The sequence below is a fragment of the Emys orbicularis genome, chromosome 4 (assembly GCF_028017835.1).
Source record: "Emys orbicularis isolate rEmyOrb1 chromosome 4, rEmyOrb1.hap1, whole genome shotgun sequence".
NCBI classification, from domain to species: domain Eukaryota; kingdom Metazoa; phylum Chordata; order Testudines; family Emydidae; genus Emys; species Emys orbicularis.
The window spans coordinates 128936441-128956994 of NC_088686.1; the positions used below are offsets into that span (position 1 = coordinate 128936441).

Sequence of the window (20554 nt, forward strand, 5' to 3'; positions counted from 1 at the left end):
TCATTTTAAACTTAAAAAAAATGTGGGGGGGGGGGGGGAGAAAAGAAAAAGGAAAGAACACAAGTAAAGCTTTAATAAAGCTTTTGATATGGTCTCCCACCGTATTCTTGCCAGCAAGTTAAAAAGTATGCATCAGATGAATGGACTATAAGGTGGATAGAAAGCTGGCTAGATCGTCGGGCTCAGCGGGTAGTGATCAATGGCTCGATGTCTAGTTGGCAGCCAGTATCAAGCGGAGTGCCCCAGGGGTCGGTCCTGGGACCGGTTTTGTTCAACATCTTCATTAATGATCTGCATGATGGAATGGATTGCACCCTCATCAAGTTCGCAGATGACACTAAGATGGGGGGAGAGGTAGATATGCTGGAGGGTGGGGATAGGGTCCAGAGTGACCTAGACAAATTGGAGGATTGGGCCAAAAGAAATCTGATGATGTTCAACAAGGACAAGTGCAGAGTCCTGCACTTAGGATGGAAGAATCCCATGCACCGCTACAGGCTGGGGACCAACTGGCTAAGCAGCAGTTCTGCAGAAAAGGACCTGGGGATTACAGTGGATGAGAAGCTGGATATGAGTCAACAGTGTGCCCTTGTTGCCAAGAAGGCTAACGGCATTTTGGGCTGCATTAGTAGGAGCACTGCCAGCAGATCAAGGACAGTGATTATTCCCCTCTATTTGGCACTGGTGAGGCCACATCTGGAGTACTGCATCCAGTTTTGGGCCCCCCACTACAGAAAGGATGTGGACAAATTGGAGAGAGTGTCCAGTGGAGGGCAACGGAAATTATTAGGGGGCTGGGGCACATGACTTATGACGAGAGGCTGAGGATACTGGGCTTATTTAGTCTGCAGAAGACAACAGTGAGAGGGGATTTGATAGCAGCATCTCCATCCTTAGAGGTTTTTAAGGCCTGGCTTGACAAAGCCCTGGCTGGGATGATTTAGTTGGGGTTGGTTCTGCTTTGAGCAGGGGGTTGGACTAGATGACCTTCTGAGGTCCCTTCCAACCCTAATCTTCTATGATTCATGACAGAGTACGGGATGTGTGCCTGTTCTGCAACCAGCTATAGAATGGCTGAGAACAGAGTCCATGTGTGCCCTTTTCTGTAGTTACAGGGGGAGTGTAAAACTGATCAGCTGCAAATTTTTGCTGCTGGTAAACTCCATTTATGAGCAATTTAATATAATAAAACTTATTCTTCTCTGTTTCATCATCAAGAAGTTAGGTGAACAAAGATGAAATGAGCCCCTCAAAAAAAAACAAAAAAACAAAAAAACCTCTTTTCTACTAATATAGCCATATAGTGCAAAGTATCTGAAGACACAAACAGGTACTGCAGACAGCTATATATCATGCCTGCAAAGTCTCAAGTGTCTTTCCCCTGTTTTTAAAGAACTGATTGTAGGTTATGATACCCTGCCTATTCCATATTCCAGAAGCTGGAGTGGATTTAATTCCCTATAATTAAAGTTAATAGAGAAAGAACGGGGATTAGTTGTTCTATTCCAGATTGTTAGAGAATGTTTCTCCAAAGGCTTCATTTTGGTGTTTTGTAAAAATTGTTGTAAGAAAGAGACATATAGGCCCCTGGGATTGAGAGTGGTCACTGCCTGTTCCATTCTCCAGCTGCTGTCTGCTGAAATAGCCCCTATCCAGAACAGACACACATTAGTGTCCTGTCAGTCTGCATTCACTTTTCAGTGCAGTGTGTGTGTGTGTGTGTGTGTGTGTGTGTGTGTGTGTGTGTGTTAGTGGGGGGGGATGCATGTCCCACTGCCTCTCCCCCATTCCTGGACCCACAGCAGCATCTGTCCTTCCCCAATTTCACAGAAAGGGGGTGATCCACGTGCAGCCGGGGAGGGTAACCTCGCACAACCCCATGGTCATTGCTACATCCTATTATTGCTTTGAAGACCAGGCTAAATGAACCCCAGACAGTGAGGTTACAGGAGACCATGACAACGCCCAGAGCAAGGTCTACAGGAGGAGAAGTGTGTGTTGGGGAGTGGGGAGGAGGGGAGAAAGAGAGATGGTCTCCAGAGTCGATGAAGGAACATGCCTGGCAAGTCTACAGAAATGGCTGGTAAACGAAGTAGCAGAGTTTACATGCATCAGTGTTAGTCACAAAATCATTAACATGTTTAGAAAATGATACAACCATTTGTTTTCTTTTTTTATGATTTCACTCAAGCCTGTCCCAGCTACTCAAGTCTGGAGCATGTTTTTTCTAAACACTCTCAGGAAAAAATAGCAAGCTCAGGAGTATGCCCATGAAATTTAAGAAACTCTCTCGGCTCTCCACAGCTTCCACACAGAGTTAAAGTTTCATAGATTTAGCTTTTGGTGGCATTGTCTTCCAAAGATGACACAAGCATTAATCCGGTATTCAGGACTGCACAGCATGAAGTACTGCACCAGCCCAAGTAACAATTCAGAGAGAGTAGTAGGAACCTTTGGGAGACCTTTATTGGGAACTCAAGTATACGTTTTTGGTGCTATTGACTGCTGCTCTCCAACTGAATATTGTTTTCATATATTGGTGCCTCTCTTAGAATTGGTTCCTTGGGGCAATCCAGTCAAAACGAAAGATTTTCAGCCAATATTACACCACTTAGGGATAACACCCAATGTTTCCATTGCTCTACATTCTCCAACTGTCCTCTGAAAACTAGACGCATCAAATGCAGTACATTTGGAGTACGTAAACTACTTCTGAGATCTCTTTTCAGTAGTTGTTAATACCGAAACACGGCACGGAAGAGCAAAGTTCTGCCCAGCAGCAATGTTATTTAACAAAAGATAAACTGTATTGCTCCAAAACATAGGGAAATCCTCAAGCATATTGGTTCAGACAAAACCTCCTGTAGGACATCGGACATGTGAGCAATAGGAGGCGCTTGAAGGTTTAATTGCTCTGAAATGGGAGTCTGTCCTCTCTGAACATTAGTGTATGTGAGGACCATTCCCGAAGATTGGGAATAACAGAGGTGTTGGAAAACTCAGCAGAGGTAGCTCAAATTCTCTTTTGGGGAGGGTTCATTTTTTAAGTTTTGTGAGGCTATCTAGTGCTCAGAAATACAGAGACCCATTTTTGGTACTAGGATAGTGCCCCAATGTGCTAGCACTTTTCACACATAGAAGAAGATGCAGACTCTGCTCAGGCTGGTGTGAAAAGCATGGAGTTGTTGTTGTTGTGAGTGAGGCTGTGGATGGATGGGGACCCTAAAGGAGAAACTAAAATTCCCACCAAGTGTAAAAGGGGCAGAGAGGCAAAGCAAAGAGTCAATCTATTGACGTGGAGGGTGAAGGAAGCACCAAGGCCCATGGGTTTCTGCTGTAAAGGCAAATAGCAAGAGAAGGGGTAGATATACTCCTAGAGAGAGATCCACAATGGGGCTTACGAGCCTACCTGACAGTTTAGGCCTAAGTCCAAAATCAGAACTTGGTCCTGCTAGTGAAAGCAGGGGGCTGGACTCGATGACCTTTCGGGGTCCCTTCCAGTTCTATGAGATAGGTATATCTCCATATATTATTTAGACACCACGAGATTCGCAAAATCCCTGCTCAGCTGCTACCTAGCCTTGAAGGTTCCGATTATGGTTGCCAACTTTCTGATTGAAGAAAACCAAACATCCCCTTCTCTGAGTCCCCGCCCACTCCATCCCCCTTCCCTCTGTTGCTCGCTCTCCCCCACCCTCGCTCACTCATTTTCACCGGGCTGGGCAGGGGTTTGGGGTGCAGGAGGGGGTGAGGGCTCTGGGCTGGGGATGTGGGCTCCAGGGTGGGGCCAGAAATGAGGGGTTCAGGGTGCAGAAGGGGGCTCCAGGCTGGGGCAGGGGGTTGGGGTGCAGGAGGGGGTGAGGGCTCCGGCTGAGGGTGTGGCCTCTGGGGTGAGTCCAGGGATGAGGGGTTTGGGATGCAGGAGTGGGCTCTGGGCTGGGGCTGAGGCATTTAGAGTGTGGGAGGGGGTGCGGGCTTCAGGAGGGAGTTTGGGTGCGGGAGGTGGCTCAGGTGCTGGTGCAGGGGATTGGGGTGAGAGAGGGGTAGGGGTGACGGCTCTGGGGTGGGGCTTGGGATGAGGGGTTTGGGGTGCAGGAGGGGGCTCTGAGCTGGGGCCAAGGGTTTCAGAGTGTGGGAGGGGGCTCAGAGCTGGGGCAGGGGGTTGGGGCACAGGAGGGGGTGAGAGGTGCGGGCTCCAGGCACTGCTCACTTCATGCAGCTCCTGGGAAGCAGCCGGCATATCCCTCTGGCTCCTAGGCCTAGGGACAGGCAGGGGGCTCTGCGCACTGCCCCTCATCTCAGGTGCTGCCCCTGCAGCTCCCATTGGCTGCCGTTCCTGGCCAATGGAGCTGCAGAGCCGGCGCTCGGGGCGGGGGGCAGCATGTGGAGCTGTGCTTAGGAGCTGGAGGGACATGCAGGCCGCTTCTGGGAGCCGTGTGGAGCTGGCCGCTGTGGCCAACTGGACTTTTAATGGCTTGGTCAGCTGTGCTGACTGGAGCCGCCAGGGTCCCTTTTCGACTGGGCGTTCCGGTCAAAAACTGGACGCCTGGAAACGCTAGTGCCAATGTTTCTGCCAGTGAGGTTGTGCACAGCCACCTCAGTCAGGGTGCCTGGGCGCCTACCTCCTGCCCAAGCTCCAGCGGGATCTTCAAATTAGTTATCCCTCCTCCTCTTGCCTGGGGGCCCAATTCAGAAGGCATGCTCAGAGCATGCCTCAACCTCCCCAAACAGACTGGGGAAGAGAGAGAAGTAGCAACAGCCTTTGGCCTACTGGTTCACACACTCACCAGGACAAGGGAGACACATGCTCAATTCCCCACTCTGTGGAGCAGGGATTTGAACTTTAGAGCTCTGGCTAATGGACTATGGGATGCTCTGGGGCGGGTCACCCTCTCTCTCTCTCTCTCTCTCTCTCCTGTTGAAGCTGTTCCACTGTATATAAATAGTTAAATACACAGGGAGCCAGACAAAGTCTATAGCTCAGGGGTTAGACTGCTCAGCTGAGGCACCCAAGTTCAAATCCCTGCTCCCCAGCAGGCAGTGGGCAGAACTGGATCTGCAAGTGTACTCTGCCCACTGGGCTAATGGTTGTATGGGAGGCTTCCTGTCCTGTTTCTTGCAAAAAGCAGCTTGGGGATCGAACCCCAGGAGAGGTTTCGCAGCAGAAAGCCCCAAGCACAAATAGGTGCATAGCTTCCTTTGAAGGGTGGGGCTTAGCTCACGCCCTTCTCCTTGGCATTTTCATTGGTTAGTTTAGGTGGCTCCCCACTCGGCAGGCAGGCTTTTGAGGATCCCATTCTTACGCTTGTATCTCTCCCCATGCAACTGACCTGGGGGTGTGGATTCCATTGGGAGCAGGGGCCCTAAAGGTTAAGCACTGAAGTGCTCAGCATTACGGTACCAAAGTCCCTTTGTTCTAAACCCTAGAGTCTGAGCCTACAGGCACCCACCCTTTTCTGGAGCAATTCCATTTCTTGCCACCTATCCTCTGCCCCCAGGCCAGCAGCAGGAGTCCAAGGAGTGCCATAGCATCAGCATATAACCCTTCCTAAGCTGCTCATGACAATTGCCAGGAAGGTGGAACAAGCCCTTGGGGCACGCCACGGAGCACAGAGAGGTAGGGGTCATTGGTTCCCTGCTCCAGCAATGGGAATTCCAGGGTCTCAGGAGAGAAGCCACATGAATCCAATGGCGAGGGCAGCACATACCAAACCAGGTGCTATCCCCTGGGGGTAACCTTATTAACCCAAATATGTCGGAACGTGAGTGTAATGTGAGCACACTACTGAGTGGATTAAAAACAACTTTAATAAACCGCACACAGCAGGAGGGCTAAGGGTACAGATCTGGATTTGAAAGAAGTGTGTGTGTACCACCCCGTCACATACACCCCCTTTCCTGTCTATAAAGTCCCCAGAGATAGTGTGTGTGCAGAACATAAACGAAGGGGAGAGGGTCTGGCAAATAGTTAGTAGAAATAACTCTAGACAGAACCCAGCAGGACAACTCTTTACCCAGTTCCTCAAGCCCCAAAACGAGAGAGAGGGAGAGACAAGGAAACCCAAAGCATAATTCCTGGTGCTCAATAATACTCTCCCCACAAGAACAAACCCCCCCATATATGTGCAGTGATTCCTGCATCGAGCCCATAGCTTGTGATTGAATTAGAGCTTATTTTTTAGAAAGAGACATCTAATCCTGGTTAAAGACTTCCAGCAATGGAGAATCCATCACGTCTCCTTAGATACACTGTGCCAATGGTTAATTACCCTCACCATTAAAAATGTGCACCACATCTCTAGCCTGCTTCAGCTTCTAGCCATTGGATCTTGTGCTGCCTTTGTCTGCTAGATTATAGAGCCCTCTGCTATTGGAAATCTTCTTGTAGATCCCGGACCTAAATTTCATCTCAATGCCTAGTTTCACGTAAACCCCCTGATACATGGATCTCTGTGCAGGTCTGAGGTTCTGATAAGTGCTTCTAAAGAGAGACTTGTTCCTAAGGCTAATGACTGAACTGGGTGATATTTTCACTCACTAGCAACAGGAAACAAAGGTTTATTAATGCATAACCAAGATGTGGACTTGGCTCCGGAGTGCAGAGAAGCTCACTTCTATTTTGGGTTGTTTATAAACAGCTTCATGGTTACCCAAGTTTGCCCTTTTCACCTCACTCCTCCAAGATTCAGCAGGCATTTGGGGTGTCTGGAGCTAGTCCTCAGAAAAAAATCAGTTCAAGAGATACTTCAAAGGTTAGCAGGGCTGAGACCCTTTCTGTATGATACCATAGTTTGCTCCTGTATATTTTGCCAGATCCAGGAAAACTGATCAGTTCTTCCCAAACAAGAGCTACAGCAGAGCTAGAATGGTCTCCAAGTGCTTCAAAGAGTTCTCATAAATATTAATACTCTGCTACTAAGAAGGGGGGGAGGGGCAGCAGGAAAAGTGCAATGTGTCTACAATCCACACCCACATTGGTAAGTATCATTTTAGCCTAGCAGTCTGGTAAAAATCTCTTTAAAAGATGCATATTTGAGATATCAGCAAAATTCTCACCACTGCCTGGGTTAGCGTGAACAGCCCTCCTCCTGTAATCCTCGAAAAAGGCACTGCAATGTTAAGCAAAACCAGGCAACCTCTGGGGAGGCTGCGAGGCTCTGTATTGCCTGTCATTGGACCTATGAACACCCATGCTGCCTTGCAAAGTTAGCTGCTTAGCAATAATGTCATGCAGCATGAGGTTCTAACATGGAGCTAGAAAGAAAATCCCCTGGATATTTAATATTAGTGTCCCTTTTCTACAATGTTTCGGATTCAGGCACTTTCTATAGTTTAAGGAAGAAAAAAAACCTGGTCTCATTTCCAGTTACTGGAAACTCAGACCCAATAGATTAGAAACATCTTAAAGATTTTATACGTTTCTAAAGTCATTACAGTCAAAAGAAACTTTACGTCCTTCCCTTGTTGGTCCTCGCCCCGTCCCTTTCTCACCCGTGCTTCCAATTCTGTTTTCTGCTTCTAACATTTTTGCTTGATTTATTTAATCAGGAGCATGAGACCAAATACATGCGGGCTTGTAAAGCACAAAGCTGAAAGCTAAGTGACTTCACCCCCTCCACAAGATGCAATAGTAGCTCCAAATGTACAGCCAAAGATGATGATATAAAATCTATACACAGGGAAAGTGATTTGTGTAGTCACTGGGCATTATTGCCATGGTATTAACTGATGACATGGAGAGCAAATCAGAAAGCTCCAACTGTGTCCTGTATGCTAAAGCTGTCTAACAAAATAATCGTAATTCTGTACATGCCTCCTACATTCTAGAGAGTAACGAAAGTGGCCTGCTTTCGGGGATAGCCACTGTGGTTGTATGAGCTCTCTCCCGATCTGTGTGGCCCACAACAGAGCAGAAGGCACTGAACTGCTAGTGCTGGGACTTGGTCTTTCACAAGTGCTAATCTCCAGTTCCTAACAATGCCAAGACGGGGGGGAAAGGGTGGAGGGATATTTTTTGTTTTCCCTCCAGGGATGGAAATAGAAGTAGTAAGTTAGCTCCACAATATCCAATTACTGCAATGCAATCTAACTGGGCCAATTTTACCAAAGAGTTTGACCAACAGCCAATATGCTTTGTTTTCCACAGGCTGAGGGTCAACTAAGAGAGAAAGCAGCACCCTCAAGATGCCAGGACCACAGCCCCATCCTTCCAGCCACAGAGCAACTGACCTCACTGTTCTCCTTCAAATCTCTTCTTACTGTGCACTTCTACTCTGAAAAGTGAGTCATTCTCACAGTCCTTCCCCTACAACACACATACCCACACCCCTGGGGTGAATTTCCATAATTTCCAACTTATTTAAAGTTTAACCTTAATGACAACATTCCTAGCTTTCTAGTTTTCGAAAATCACATTTTCCTTCCTCTTCCTTTATATTACAGATACTTTCTCATCTAACTCCAGTTCAGGGTTGGTGTTGCCTGTGAATAAAAACTATGTGCCATCACCATAGATGCCAAATGCAAGAAGTAGCAGAAGCCTTCTTACAATCTATTGAGAACCAGCGCATCTCATGCAGCCTGTTTATTTAGGCTTTCCAAATGACAGCTCTTGAATGCTCACTGTGAACTTGGGCTCTTCAATCTGCATGCCATTGCAGAATGCTGACTGTCACAAGCCCTTCCTAACATCATTTGGTAGATTCATAGACCATAAAGCCAGAAAACACCATTGTGATCATCTAGTCTGACCTTCTGCATAACACAGGCCAATGGACTAAATTAATTCCTATTTAAACTAGAGCAGATCTTTTAGAAAAACATCCAGTCTTGATTTTTAAATTGCGAGTGACGGAGAACCCACCACAGCCCTGGGTAAGTTGTTCCAATGGTTAATTACTCTCACTGTTAAAAATTTGCACCTTATTTCTAGACTAATGTCTAGCTTCACCTTCCAGCCAGTGGATTTTGTTAGACCTTTGTCTGCTTGAAGAGCCCGCTGTTAGACCTTGAAGAGCCCGCTGTCATGAAATTGCTGTTCCCCATGTAGGTACCTAGGGCTCCAAAAAGGGACTTAGGCACTGTAATGTGTAACTCCAAGGTGCCCGGCCACCTCACAGAATTTTCAGCCCTGTGCAGAGGCGTAGCGAGCGCCCTCCGTACCCTCCGACCGGAGGGGGCCCTGCAAGGAAGGGGGCCCCTAAAAGTGGCAAAATAAATACCGCATTCCAGTTTCTGCATTGTAAGGGGCCCCGCCCGGACATATGTTCGGAGGGGGCCACCGTTCGGAGGGGGCCACGTTCTTTGTTGCTACGGCCCTGGCCCTGTGTTAGGTGTCCAGGCTCCCTATACAATGCGTGGAGAGAGTTAGACATCCAAGAAAGGGATCTCAGAAGCCAACAAGCTGCCTAAGCTGACCAGGAGTGAAATGTATCCAAAAAACAACACACCAAAAAGCCATCCTATTAGAGACCTGGGTTCAAGTCCCTTCTCCAAATCAGGCAGAACAGGGATGTGAACATAGGTCTCCCCCAGCCCAGCTGAGTGCCCTGACCACTAGCGTGAGGTGCACACACAATGTCAGCAATGCTTAAGTTGGACTTAGGCACCCGAGGACCTTTGTTGATCTAGACCTTACAAAAACAACAAGGAGTCTGGTGGCACCTTAAAGACTAACAGATTTATTTGGGCATAAGCTTTCGTGGGTAAAAACCTCACTTCTTCAGATGAAGCTTATGCCCAAATAAATCTGTTAGTCTTTAAGGTGCCACCAGACTCCTTGTTGTTTTTGTAGATACAGACTAACACGGCTACCCCCTGATACTTGACACCTTATAGACTGTGATCAAGTCACTCTTTTCTTTTGTTATTGAAATTGAACTCCTACAGTAAGGCGGGGTTTCTAATCCTTTAATCATTCTCACGACTCTTCTCCAGTTTATCAACATCCTTCTTGAATTGTGGGCACCAGAACTGGACACAGGATTCCAGTGGTAGTTTCTCCAAATATATGACCCAAACACAGGGGTAATATAACCTCCCTACTCCTACTCAAGATTCCATTCTTTACACAACTATTTGTTTTATGGTAACAGGAATTCTTCATTCGGCCTGGTTTACATTGCAAAGAGCACATCTCCCATTGCATGCCAGTCAGCAAGTGAGAGAATAAATTTGGACCTGTGGTACTAAGGTGAACTGTACTTTACAGCCATAGTATCTAGATAGTGAGTTGTTAAGTACAGGCTCTGGGAGTGGGCAGAAGTCCATCAACCTACACAGAATGTCCCATATAGATCATTGTGGAAGTCAGTGAGTGCCCTGCTAGAGAAAAACGGCCAGGCCACATCAGAGTGAGACCAAATCTCCCAGCAGTATTCAAACCATGGGGAGTGGGGAGAGAGAAATATTTAACTCTTTGTTTAGATATCAAATATCTCGTTTGTTCCTTCTAAATTTGCAATTTTCTTCCCCTTAATATTCTGGCAGCACCCAGAAGCCCCAACCAGAATTGAGGCTCTATTACAACAAATGCCATACAAATACATAAGAAGACAATCCCTGGCTCAAAGGGTTTACAGTCTAGTCTAGGGCTTGATTACTCAGCTGTGAGCTGGCAGATTCAAGGTGTTCCTGGATAAAGTGGAACAAATAAGAAATTAGGGTCAATACAGACTGTTAACATGGGTATTTCACATAAGCCTTTACTATGCTAACTCTGTTTATATTCCTCAGTCCTGTCCTCTTACAGCACATACAGTCAGGCCTGGGACATGGAAGCTTGAAGACAAGTAGAGGGACCTATCATTCAGCCTTTTGGGTGCGGCTCCAGTTTGCCATAGCAAAAAAAAAAAAAAAAAAACCTTGCAGAAAATGGCAAATACGAGCCAACATTTCCCCACCCTCCCAAGGCTGAAGCAAATGCTGTGTATTCCTACTCCAGAGGGTAATAAATGTTGCAGAGAAATGGAATTGGCTTCCATCAAAGCTACATACAAGAAGCCACAAGCCAAACTCCTCATCAAGGCTGAGAGCAAGCCATTGAAAGAGAGAAATTCACAGTACCTGAGAAACTGATGAGACTTTCCAGGTAGAGAGAAAGAGAAAGAGAAATGAATAGAAAAGAAGCATAAATAAACCCAACTCTAACAAAAGAGTGAACTTCAGTTGAATTATGTTTACAGTAAAAATCACAAACCAAATAGTTTAGTGCAGGGGTTCTCAAACTGGGGGTTGGGAGGTGTCAGCCACCCCAAACTCCACTTTGCCTCCAGCATTTATAATGGTGTTAAATATATAAAAAAGTGTTTTTAATTTATAAGGGGGGGTCACACTCAGAGGCTTACTATGTGAAAGGGGTCACCAGTACAAAAGTTTGAGAACCACTGGCTTAGTGCACTGCAACACCTACTTCTGACACTGATTTTCATAGGGACAGCAAACCCACCTCCCATCTTTTCTGCTATTCCAAGAAATCTTTCAAATATTGGTATATGATGAACTGAAAAGACCGGGGTAGTGGAACTCTCCAAAACCAAAGAGAACAAATGTGGAGAAACACACAACTGTGGATTGTTTTAATGCACTGAAATCTTGAGGTGTGTTCTGTTGGGAAAAGCTGCCTCCCATAAAAGTCCTGCCAAAGGATGTTAACCTTACATTAATTAGTAGATTACCAGAGTCAAACAGAAATAAATTTCCAGGCAGTAGCAAGGGCTTCTGTACTTCTGAATAATGTTGGGATTTCAAGAATTTCCCTGACCCCTTCCCAATGCATCTGCCCATCCCCTGAACAGAAAGGGATGCGTTTAGAATTCTCAGAACCCAGCCATGGAGCATGCCTGCTCACTTCCCTACATGCCAATTGTTCCTAAATGTTAGTTTCCATTCTGTCCCCTAAGCTAGCCTGATGGAGTTCTCGCCAAATGTCCCTGTTTACAACTCAAATACTGGCAGATGTGACTTACGTCCACTGACAGTTCCCGCTGAATAAGTTTCTTCGTCTCCTTTTCACAGTAGTTGAGCATTGCTTCTCGGTTGTATAAGCCAGTTGAGTGCTTGTCAGTTTGGTTTCTCTGCCTGAGCCCCACAGGGATATTTCCATCCGGATCAGCCACATCCAACTCCTTTTCTAGCTCTTCCATCTCCTCTGGAGACAAAGTAGACAGCAAGCTATCAATATCTGGATCTTCACTGACTTGCCTTCTGTATTTTGCTACCCTGGACATCTTGGCAGTTTGTAGGTGAAGCACAGCTGTGACGATATGCAAAGCCACAGAGTGGAGGAAAATTAGTTAAATAATAGAAGACCAGAAGCTACTCCCCCCCCTCCCCACCATTCAGGTGCTGAAGTGTTAAATCTAAGCAGCTCTAACTTACTGCAACCCAGGATAAATTGGTTATAAAGGGAGGACCTGGGTTGGTACAATAGCTGGCCAATTACATTTAACAGCTGTACAGCCTGGTTCAGAAAAACCAATCAGGAAAAGCAGGAGGCGGGCTTTCTGTCTATCAGAGGAGTTTGAAACCTGAGGACATTCCAGGGAATCTGGAAGAGCTGCATGACCAAATTTAGTACTGAACATTTAGCCTTTTAAAGGCAATGGGACAACACATTGAGAAAATATGCAAAAACGCACAAGCTGCTAGGCTGGGGCTTTGAAATTAGGGAGGAAAGAACCAGAGCTGCAGATCTTTAGGATGTGTCCATATGCAACTTCAAGATCTGACAGCAAAGGCATTAAAGCTACTTCTAACACACAGTTTGCTTCCCCATCACAGGGGTGAAATGTGTAGCTGGAACTCACAGTCTGTCAATTCCCAGCTTTCTGCTGAATTTGACAATAGTATGCGGGAGACCATTATATGCCTGCACAGCATTTAAGAAAGTTTTCATTTTCACAAAATGTTCCCTGTATATATTTACAGTTCCCTGAAATCACTTACAGTCTCCCGTCCCTTTAAAGCAAATCTACATTCTTTCATTTGGAAGCGCATACAATTCCTGCCTTCCAAAAAAATCCATGAGTACATTGGATATTTCTGGCTACAGTTTTTTTTAAATTGCAGAGAACTATTGCCTGGTTGGTATGTGTATTGGGTGAGTGTAGCGGGGTGGTCACCCTGCTCTGGCCCTGAAGGGGTTAAAGCAGCCCTGGAGAGGGCTGCAGCTGGGAAAAGGTAGGCTGATGGGGGAAAGTAGCCACAGCTGTGGCCAGCGTAATCAGGGCCCAGCTGGCCCTGATAAGAGGGCTGTGGGCCAGAAGCTAACACACACTCTCTCTTTAGCTTCTTGAGAGAGAGAGGGACAGACAGACCGACCTGGCTGCCTGGGAGCTGAGAAGGGTACCTGAGGTGGAGCAGTGCTGGGGAAGGGCAGAGGGAGCTGGGGAAGGGCAGAGGGAGCTGGGGAGCTCCAGCCAGGAAAAAACCCAGGCTGCAGGCCTTGCTAAAAGGGCCAAATAGGTACTGGGGCTCCAGAGATAGGCAAAGGCAGTAGATCCTAATCCCCTTGCTAATGATGAGTGGTTTACAGACTGCAGTCTGCCCCAGGGAGCGGGGGCTAGATGATGACTGGCAGTAGCCACTGAGGCAAGGTGGGTTTAGAGGGTAGGGGTTCCCCTGGGAGGGGAGACCCAGAGCAAGGGGGTACTGTGATGGGCAGAACCCCTGGGCAAAGGGCACCGGGGTCTGAGAGGGACACAGGGGCAGCAGCAGGTGACACACTGGCCTACGGAGGGCACTCTGGGCTGGAAAGAGCTAATTCCCGTGTCGCCCAGCAGGAGGTGCCGTGCCGGTGAGTCTCACCCTGCCACAGTGAGCAACAGCAGGTGTCAAAAAAAGCAAGAGAAACCCACCCTGTTTTGAAAGAAGTGAGAAGCTGAGGAGGACGAAGTGGGAAAATGAGTATCTTCCTCTGGAAATGGTCCCTGACCAGATCTGCAGCAAGCAGACCTGGATGACTATAAGTTCAGGGAGCTGTCAAAGGTTTGTAATTGACAGTTTTATCTTCACATCATCTTGGCTGTTAATCATATTTTTCTTTTATGGAGGTATTACCATAGCTCTAAATGGCCTACCTTCCCTATAGTATGTCACTGTGAGTACTTAGTGTATTAAAATATTTGTTCTCAAGTTAACTGCAATTCTGACCCCTTTGTGGCCCCCTTGATGACCCCCCTCCCCTCCACGTAGGTCTCAGGTCTCTAGCTGTCACCTTTCTCAGAGCAGAGACCCACAACTCTCTTCCTCTAGACCTGCAATCCACCATGATGCTCTCAGCAGTTCAGCAGGACCTGTAGTCCAGTTCTCTCAGGGGCACTGACAGGGTTAAGCAGTGCCCAGCCAGACATCAGAAAGCAAAGTACTATTTATTCAGAACAAAACCATTATAGAGAAAACATCTCTTAAAAAAATAAACAGCTTATACACAGCCTAGAGTACATGGTGCCAGCAAAATATTTCATGTTTGCTCAAGGGCAGGGGTTCTCAAATGTTTGTACTGGTGACCCCTGTCACATAGCAAGCCTCTGAGTGCAACCCCCCTTTAAAACACTTTTTAATGTATTTAACACCATTATAAATACTGGAGGCAGAGCGGGGTTTGGGGTGGAGGCTGACAGCTTGCGAACCCCCATGTAACAACCTTGTGACCCCCTGAGGGGTCCTGACCCCGTTTGAGAACCCCTGCTCAAGGCCCTCTCTCCCAGTCTGATGTTCATTTTTGGATCAAGGGGGAGTGGTGACCATTCTCCCAGATCAAGGCTGCCTCTTTATACAGTTTGCTGTTCTTTATTTGCCAGACCTCTTGAACCAGATCAAACCAGTCTACACAATTTCCCTGGGGTGAAACTTCCAGACTTGTTACCATTTGAGGAGGCATTGGAGTGTGTTGAGCACTTCAAATACCTAGGTAGGATAACTACAATGAACACCAAACATCACTTAGAGATCTGACACAGAATGGGACTTGTGACTGCTGTTCTAGCATTCAATCACATTTGGAGAAGCAAAGGTATTACCAGGAAGCGTAAAATGAAATTGCTGCTGTCTCTTGTCTTTAGCATTTTGCTATATGCATGTGAGACATTAAGGAAACAGGACATTAAGAGGTTCTCTGCCCTCAAATGGAAATTCCACAGGCGACTGCTGCATGTTAGTAGTACTTAGCACACGACTAACAAGGAGGTAATTGCCCAAATTCACAGCATAACTGGAGTGATACCTGATCTCATCAAGATGATCCTAGACACGTAGAACCATGGGGCTAGAAAGGACCGCAAGGGTCAGCTAGTCTCAGCCCCTGCCAAGATGCAGGATTTGTTGGGTACGATGAAGAAAACTTGAGTTTGTGGGGCACTTGGGTCGGATGAGCGGAGGGAGATGTTGCAGGGACTGGTGCCAATTTTCAGGGGAATGGCAAATGGGATTCAACAATGTGGCTGATTGGCCAGGATGTGGTACAGCGCACTTCTCAAAGCTGTGTGCAAAATATGGAGGAAGGTTGCTGGCCTCTGACTCCTGTGTATTTTGTTTACTGTACATTGGGATGTGGTGCTTGGCACTTGTAGAGAATGTATGTATTTAACACTCCCCTCCGTGATTTTAGTTCCTCCAGGAGATCGTTTAGCTCCCATTGTATTCCTGGTTCAATCACTAGCCAGTCCACAAAGATACATGTAACATTTATAAATTTAATAAAATAGTCTGAATATTCTGTGCTTCGTAAAAAGCACTGCATCTGTCGCATAAAGGACTTTGTAAACTACATAACCCTAAATATCATACACAAATCAATGTATGTGCATGAAAACATAGGCTAGATACTTAGGAGATACACCAAACACATTCAGAGTATTTTACACACAGGCCTGTTTTCTGGCTGCCCTTTCTTGGGACAGTATCAGATAGGGGTTGGGAAAGTATGACATTCCCCAGGGTGCAACCTGAACTGCTGAGCTGGTAGGTCCCCTTAACTCTCCAGCCCAGGGTGCCTTTTGCAATGCTTTGCTAGTGAACAGCAAACCTCTCCAGGCTCTGATCACTCGCAGCATGCAAAGTCACTCCCAGCTCAGTACATGAATACTATGCCCAGCCATCCATGAATAGCTACAGGGCGATACTCACGTTCCCCTCAGTCCAAGCCTTGCCTCCCAGAAATATGAGTTTTGTACCATTCAGTAGCTCACTGGACTGTACAAACTCATAAATCAGTCCATCATTCCAACAAAGGGTAATGAATGTGCACCAGCCTTTTTGTCTCATGGGGAGGCTTCCCAAACCCTTCAAACAAACACACTGGTTTAGATAAAACAGTAAAGCAAGTTTATTAACTAGAGAAAGATAGATTTTAAGTGATTTACAGGTGATAATGCGTACAAGTCAGAATTGGTTACAAAAGAAATAAAAAGATAAAACCACAATCTAATTTCTAAACTTTACCCAGGCTAATGGTTCTAAAAGCAAAATAGGTCGTCTCACCATTAGCTGCAATGTATTTCACAGGGTGCTTCTTTTTTCCAGCCTAGGACCACTCCCCTTAGTTCAGTGTTCTTCAGGTATTCCTTGATGTCCTGGGAGGTGGAGTGGGGAGGTAGCCAGAGGCCTTTTCCCCCCTTCTTATATTTTGACCCTTTGTATTGAAAAAGTCTTTGCTGGATAATGGGGTCAGCAGTTCCACTGCGTACAAGCTGTCCTTCAGGTGAATTGCAAATACTTTGTTTATACCTTCCTCCCCTGCTGGTGGATGTCCAAGTAGGTAATGGCTCTTTAGCACCTTGCTGGTGTACAAGTCTGTCTTTGTCTTTGAGAAAATAGTCTGAGGGTGTTACCCAGAACTACATCCTATTTCTGTAACAATCATATAGCAAGGTCTCATAGCTCCCTATACAATGTTGATACACACTGTGACGGTGCCCCCCATAAGGCTTTATGGAATATGCTTATGAATATGACATAACTAGAATGTTTTATGCTACATATGCCATATAACATATCTCTGTAAAGGTTATGATCTACTGAATCTGTTAATCCTATTTGTATGCATGTATCATTTTTGTACTTGAAGTTAGGAATATTGGCTGTATACTTGCTTGATTTTAACTAGTCTAGTAGAGCATTTGGTCAGCTTCTTGAGAAAAGTGCAAATTAAGTGCCCAATCAAAAAACACATAAGCCAACAATGAATTTGACGATGCCAATCCACATCTGAACTTTCACAGGAATGTGGCTTGGCTGATAAAAACTGAGTCATGCATGGACATGTGGCTTGCCCATGTGACTCCAAAACTCCATCTTGGAGCTGGACTTTGCATAGGAGAGAGGAGGGGGGTCTCCACCCACAAGAGAGAGTCTATTTAAACCCCTGGGAGACCCCTCCATTTTGTCTTCAGCTGGCTAAAGAGAGAGCCTCTCCACCCCCAAGGATACCTGAAAGAAACTGGAACAAAGGACAGTAACTACAGGGGCTGTGAGTGATTGCTGGACCCAGACTAGAAGGAGACTAGTCTGTAAAAGGAAGCTTACTGGAACTGGTGAGGTTTATCTGTATTCAGTTTTCTTAGACATAAACTTGCATGTTTTATTTTATTTTACTTGGTAATTCACTTTGTTCTGTCTGTTATTACTTGGAACAACTTGCATCCTATTTTCTGTATTTAATAAAATCACTTTTTACTTATTAATTAACTCAGAGTATGTATTAATACCGGGGGGGAGAGCAAACAGCTGTGCATATCTCTCTATCAGTGTTATAGAGGGCAAACAATTTATGAGTTTACCCTGTATAAGCTTTATACAGGGTAAAATGGATTTATTTGGGGTTTGGACCCCATTGGGAACTGGGCATCTGAGTGTTAAAGACCGGAACACTTCTGTTAGTTGCTTTCAGTTAAGTCTGCAGCTTTGGGGCACGTGGTTCAGACCCTGGGTCTGTGTTGGAGCAGACTGGCATGTCTGGCTCAACAAGACAGGGTGCTGGAGTCCTAAGCTGCCAGGGCAGGAAAGCAGGGGCAGAAGTAGTCTTGGCACATCAGTTGGCAGTTCCCAAGGGGGTTTGTGTGATCCAACCCGTCACCCACACATTTAAACATGATAATGATGTTCAGTAGATTGTGAGTTTTCAAATGACACCTCACAAGGCATACTTTGTACAAAACATATCATAACCATATAAAAGTGGTGAAAATGAGGTACAGGGAGTCATATGGGGTACAGGGTGTCACAGAAAGTGTGTGCAGGGATCTGTTTCCCACCTTGCATTCCTGAACAGGGAGCAACTCCAATCATACACTTCATGTGAAATCCTGGCCCTTTAAAGTCAATGGGAGTTTTGCCACTGACTTCAATAGAGCCAGGATTTTGCCCCTGGAGCACAATATGCAGGGCAGCCAGAGTGCCACTAGCAATGTAAAATACCCCAAAGGATGCATGTCCTGGGATATCTGAAGCGGGACTCTGGCCTCAACCTCTTCCACATCATCTGGCAGTCTGATGCTAGCACTTGGGGAAGGCATGCTGCATCCTTTTAAACTGTGCAGCAGTTGTCACTCTGTGCGCACCTCTTAGGGGCCCCTGGAGACATTCACTCGGACGCTCTTCACCACATGCAGAATGGCTCTAGAAACTGGTATTGGTGTGGTGCTCCTCTGCATTCCTAAAATTCGTCAGAGGCTGAGAAAGTCACAATCTGTCCCACTTTTTATTACAGATCAGTAGGCCAGGAAGAAAGCAAAGGCCAAGTTGAAGGGCAGTATCTTCTGGGTATCATAATGATTAGCATTATGTTTGGTGTTATTTAACATTTTAACTAATGATTTAGAAGAAGAAAAATAGCACATTAATGAAATTCACAGTTCGTACTAGCATGGCAGGTACTGTGAACATCAGGAAAGGACTAATGTAGAGGAGCCTAGGCATACATGTACAGGGGAAGTTTAGGAGAAGTGTAAGGATTTGCCCATTTATGGATATTATGAATTTCACCAAGAGAATTCAGTTCAGAGACAGCATCGAGTTGTCAGAGATGAAGATTCAAGATGGGTATGATACCATATGGAAAATAAATTTCCTTCAAGGAAGCTCACATGCAGCAACATATGTTAAGTGAGGTTCTATCAGTCTGTGTACTTATACTGCCTCAAGCAGTTCCAGTGCCCGTGGAGGACGGGATCCCAGGCTCCTGACTCCCTCATTCGCCTGCCTGCCCTGTCAATCAGGCTGACCTGAAGCATTGGCCCCTCTCCATTGTTCCTCGGGACTGTCAATCTCAGGGTCCTGATTTCCCATCGACCCTTCCCCTTCCTTTTAGAAACTGGGAGCTAGCAACCAAAAAACCCCCACTGAGTTTTAGTAAGGGGCCAACAGTCCCCTTACACTTTCATGGCTATTCCTTTGACTTTAGCAAAGCTTTTGATACGGTCTCCCACAGTATTCTTGCCAACAAGTTAAAGAAGTATGGGCTGGATGAATGGACTATAAGGTGGATAGAAAGCTGGCTAGATCGTTGTGCTCAATGGGTAGTGATCAATGGCTCCATGTCTAGTTGGCAGCAGAGTGCCCCAAGGGTCGGTCCTGGGGCTGGTTTTGTTCAATATCTTCATTAATGATCTGGAAGATGGCATGGACTGCACCCTCAGCAAGTTTGCAGATGACACTAAACTGGGAGGAGTGGTAGATACGCTGGAGGGTAGGGATAGCATACAGAGGGACCTAGACAAATTAGAGGATTGGGCCAAAAAAAATCTGATGAGGTTCAACAAGGACAAGTGCAGAGTCCTGTACTCAGGACGGAAGAATCCCATGCACTGCTACAGACTAGGGACCGAATGGCGAGGCAGCAGTTCTGCAGAAAAGGATCTAGGGGTTACAGTGGACGAGAAACTGTATATGAGTCCACAGTGTGCCCTTGTTGCCAAGAAGGCTAACGGCATTTTGGGTTGTATAAGTAGGGGCATTGCCAGCAGATCGAGGGACGTGATCATTCCCCTCTATTCGACATTGGTGAGGCCTTCTCTGGAGTAGTGTGTCCAGTTTTGGGCCCCACACTACAAGAAGGATGTGGAAAAATTGGAAAGAGTCCAGCGGAGGGCAACAAAAATGATTAGGGGGCTGGAGCACATGACTTATGAGGAGAGGCTGAGGGAACTGGGATTGTTTAGTCTGCAGAAGAGGAGAATGAGGGGGGATTTGATAGCTGCTTTCAACTACCTGAAAGGGGGTTCCAAAGAGGATGGATCTAGACTGTTCTCAGTGGTAGCAGACAGAACAAGGAGTAATGGTCTCAAGTTGCAGTGTGGGAGGTTTAGGTTGGATATTAGGAAAAACTTTTTCACTAGGAGGGTGGTGAAGCACTGGAATGGGTTACCTAGGGAGGTGGTGGAATCTCCTTCCTTAGAGATTTTTAAGGTCAGGCTTGACGAAGCTCTGGTCGGGATGATTTAGTTGGGGATTGGTCCTGCTTTGAGCAGGGGGTTGGACTAAATGACCTCCTGAGGTCCCTTCCAACCCTGATATTCTATGATTCTATGGCTGTAGTCACTGCAGCTATGGCACTTGG

At 46.3% G+C, this 20554-nt stretch overlaps 1 protein-coding gene across 1 annotated transcript in view; it reads right to left on the bottom strand.

Annotated features, from left to right (window-relative positions):
• LMOD1 (leiomodin 1) overlaps nucleotides 1–12227 on the bottom strand; it is a 48635-nt gene extending 36408 nt beyond the window's left edge. The window contains exon 1 of the mRNA XM_065404242.1: nucleotides 11967–12227. Within this exon, the coding sequence (XP_065260314.1) occupies nucleotides 11967–12227 (261 nt within the window). The remainder of the gene's footprint in view (nucleotides 1–11966) is intronic.
• Nucleotides 12228–20554: the final 8327 nt, after the last annotated feature.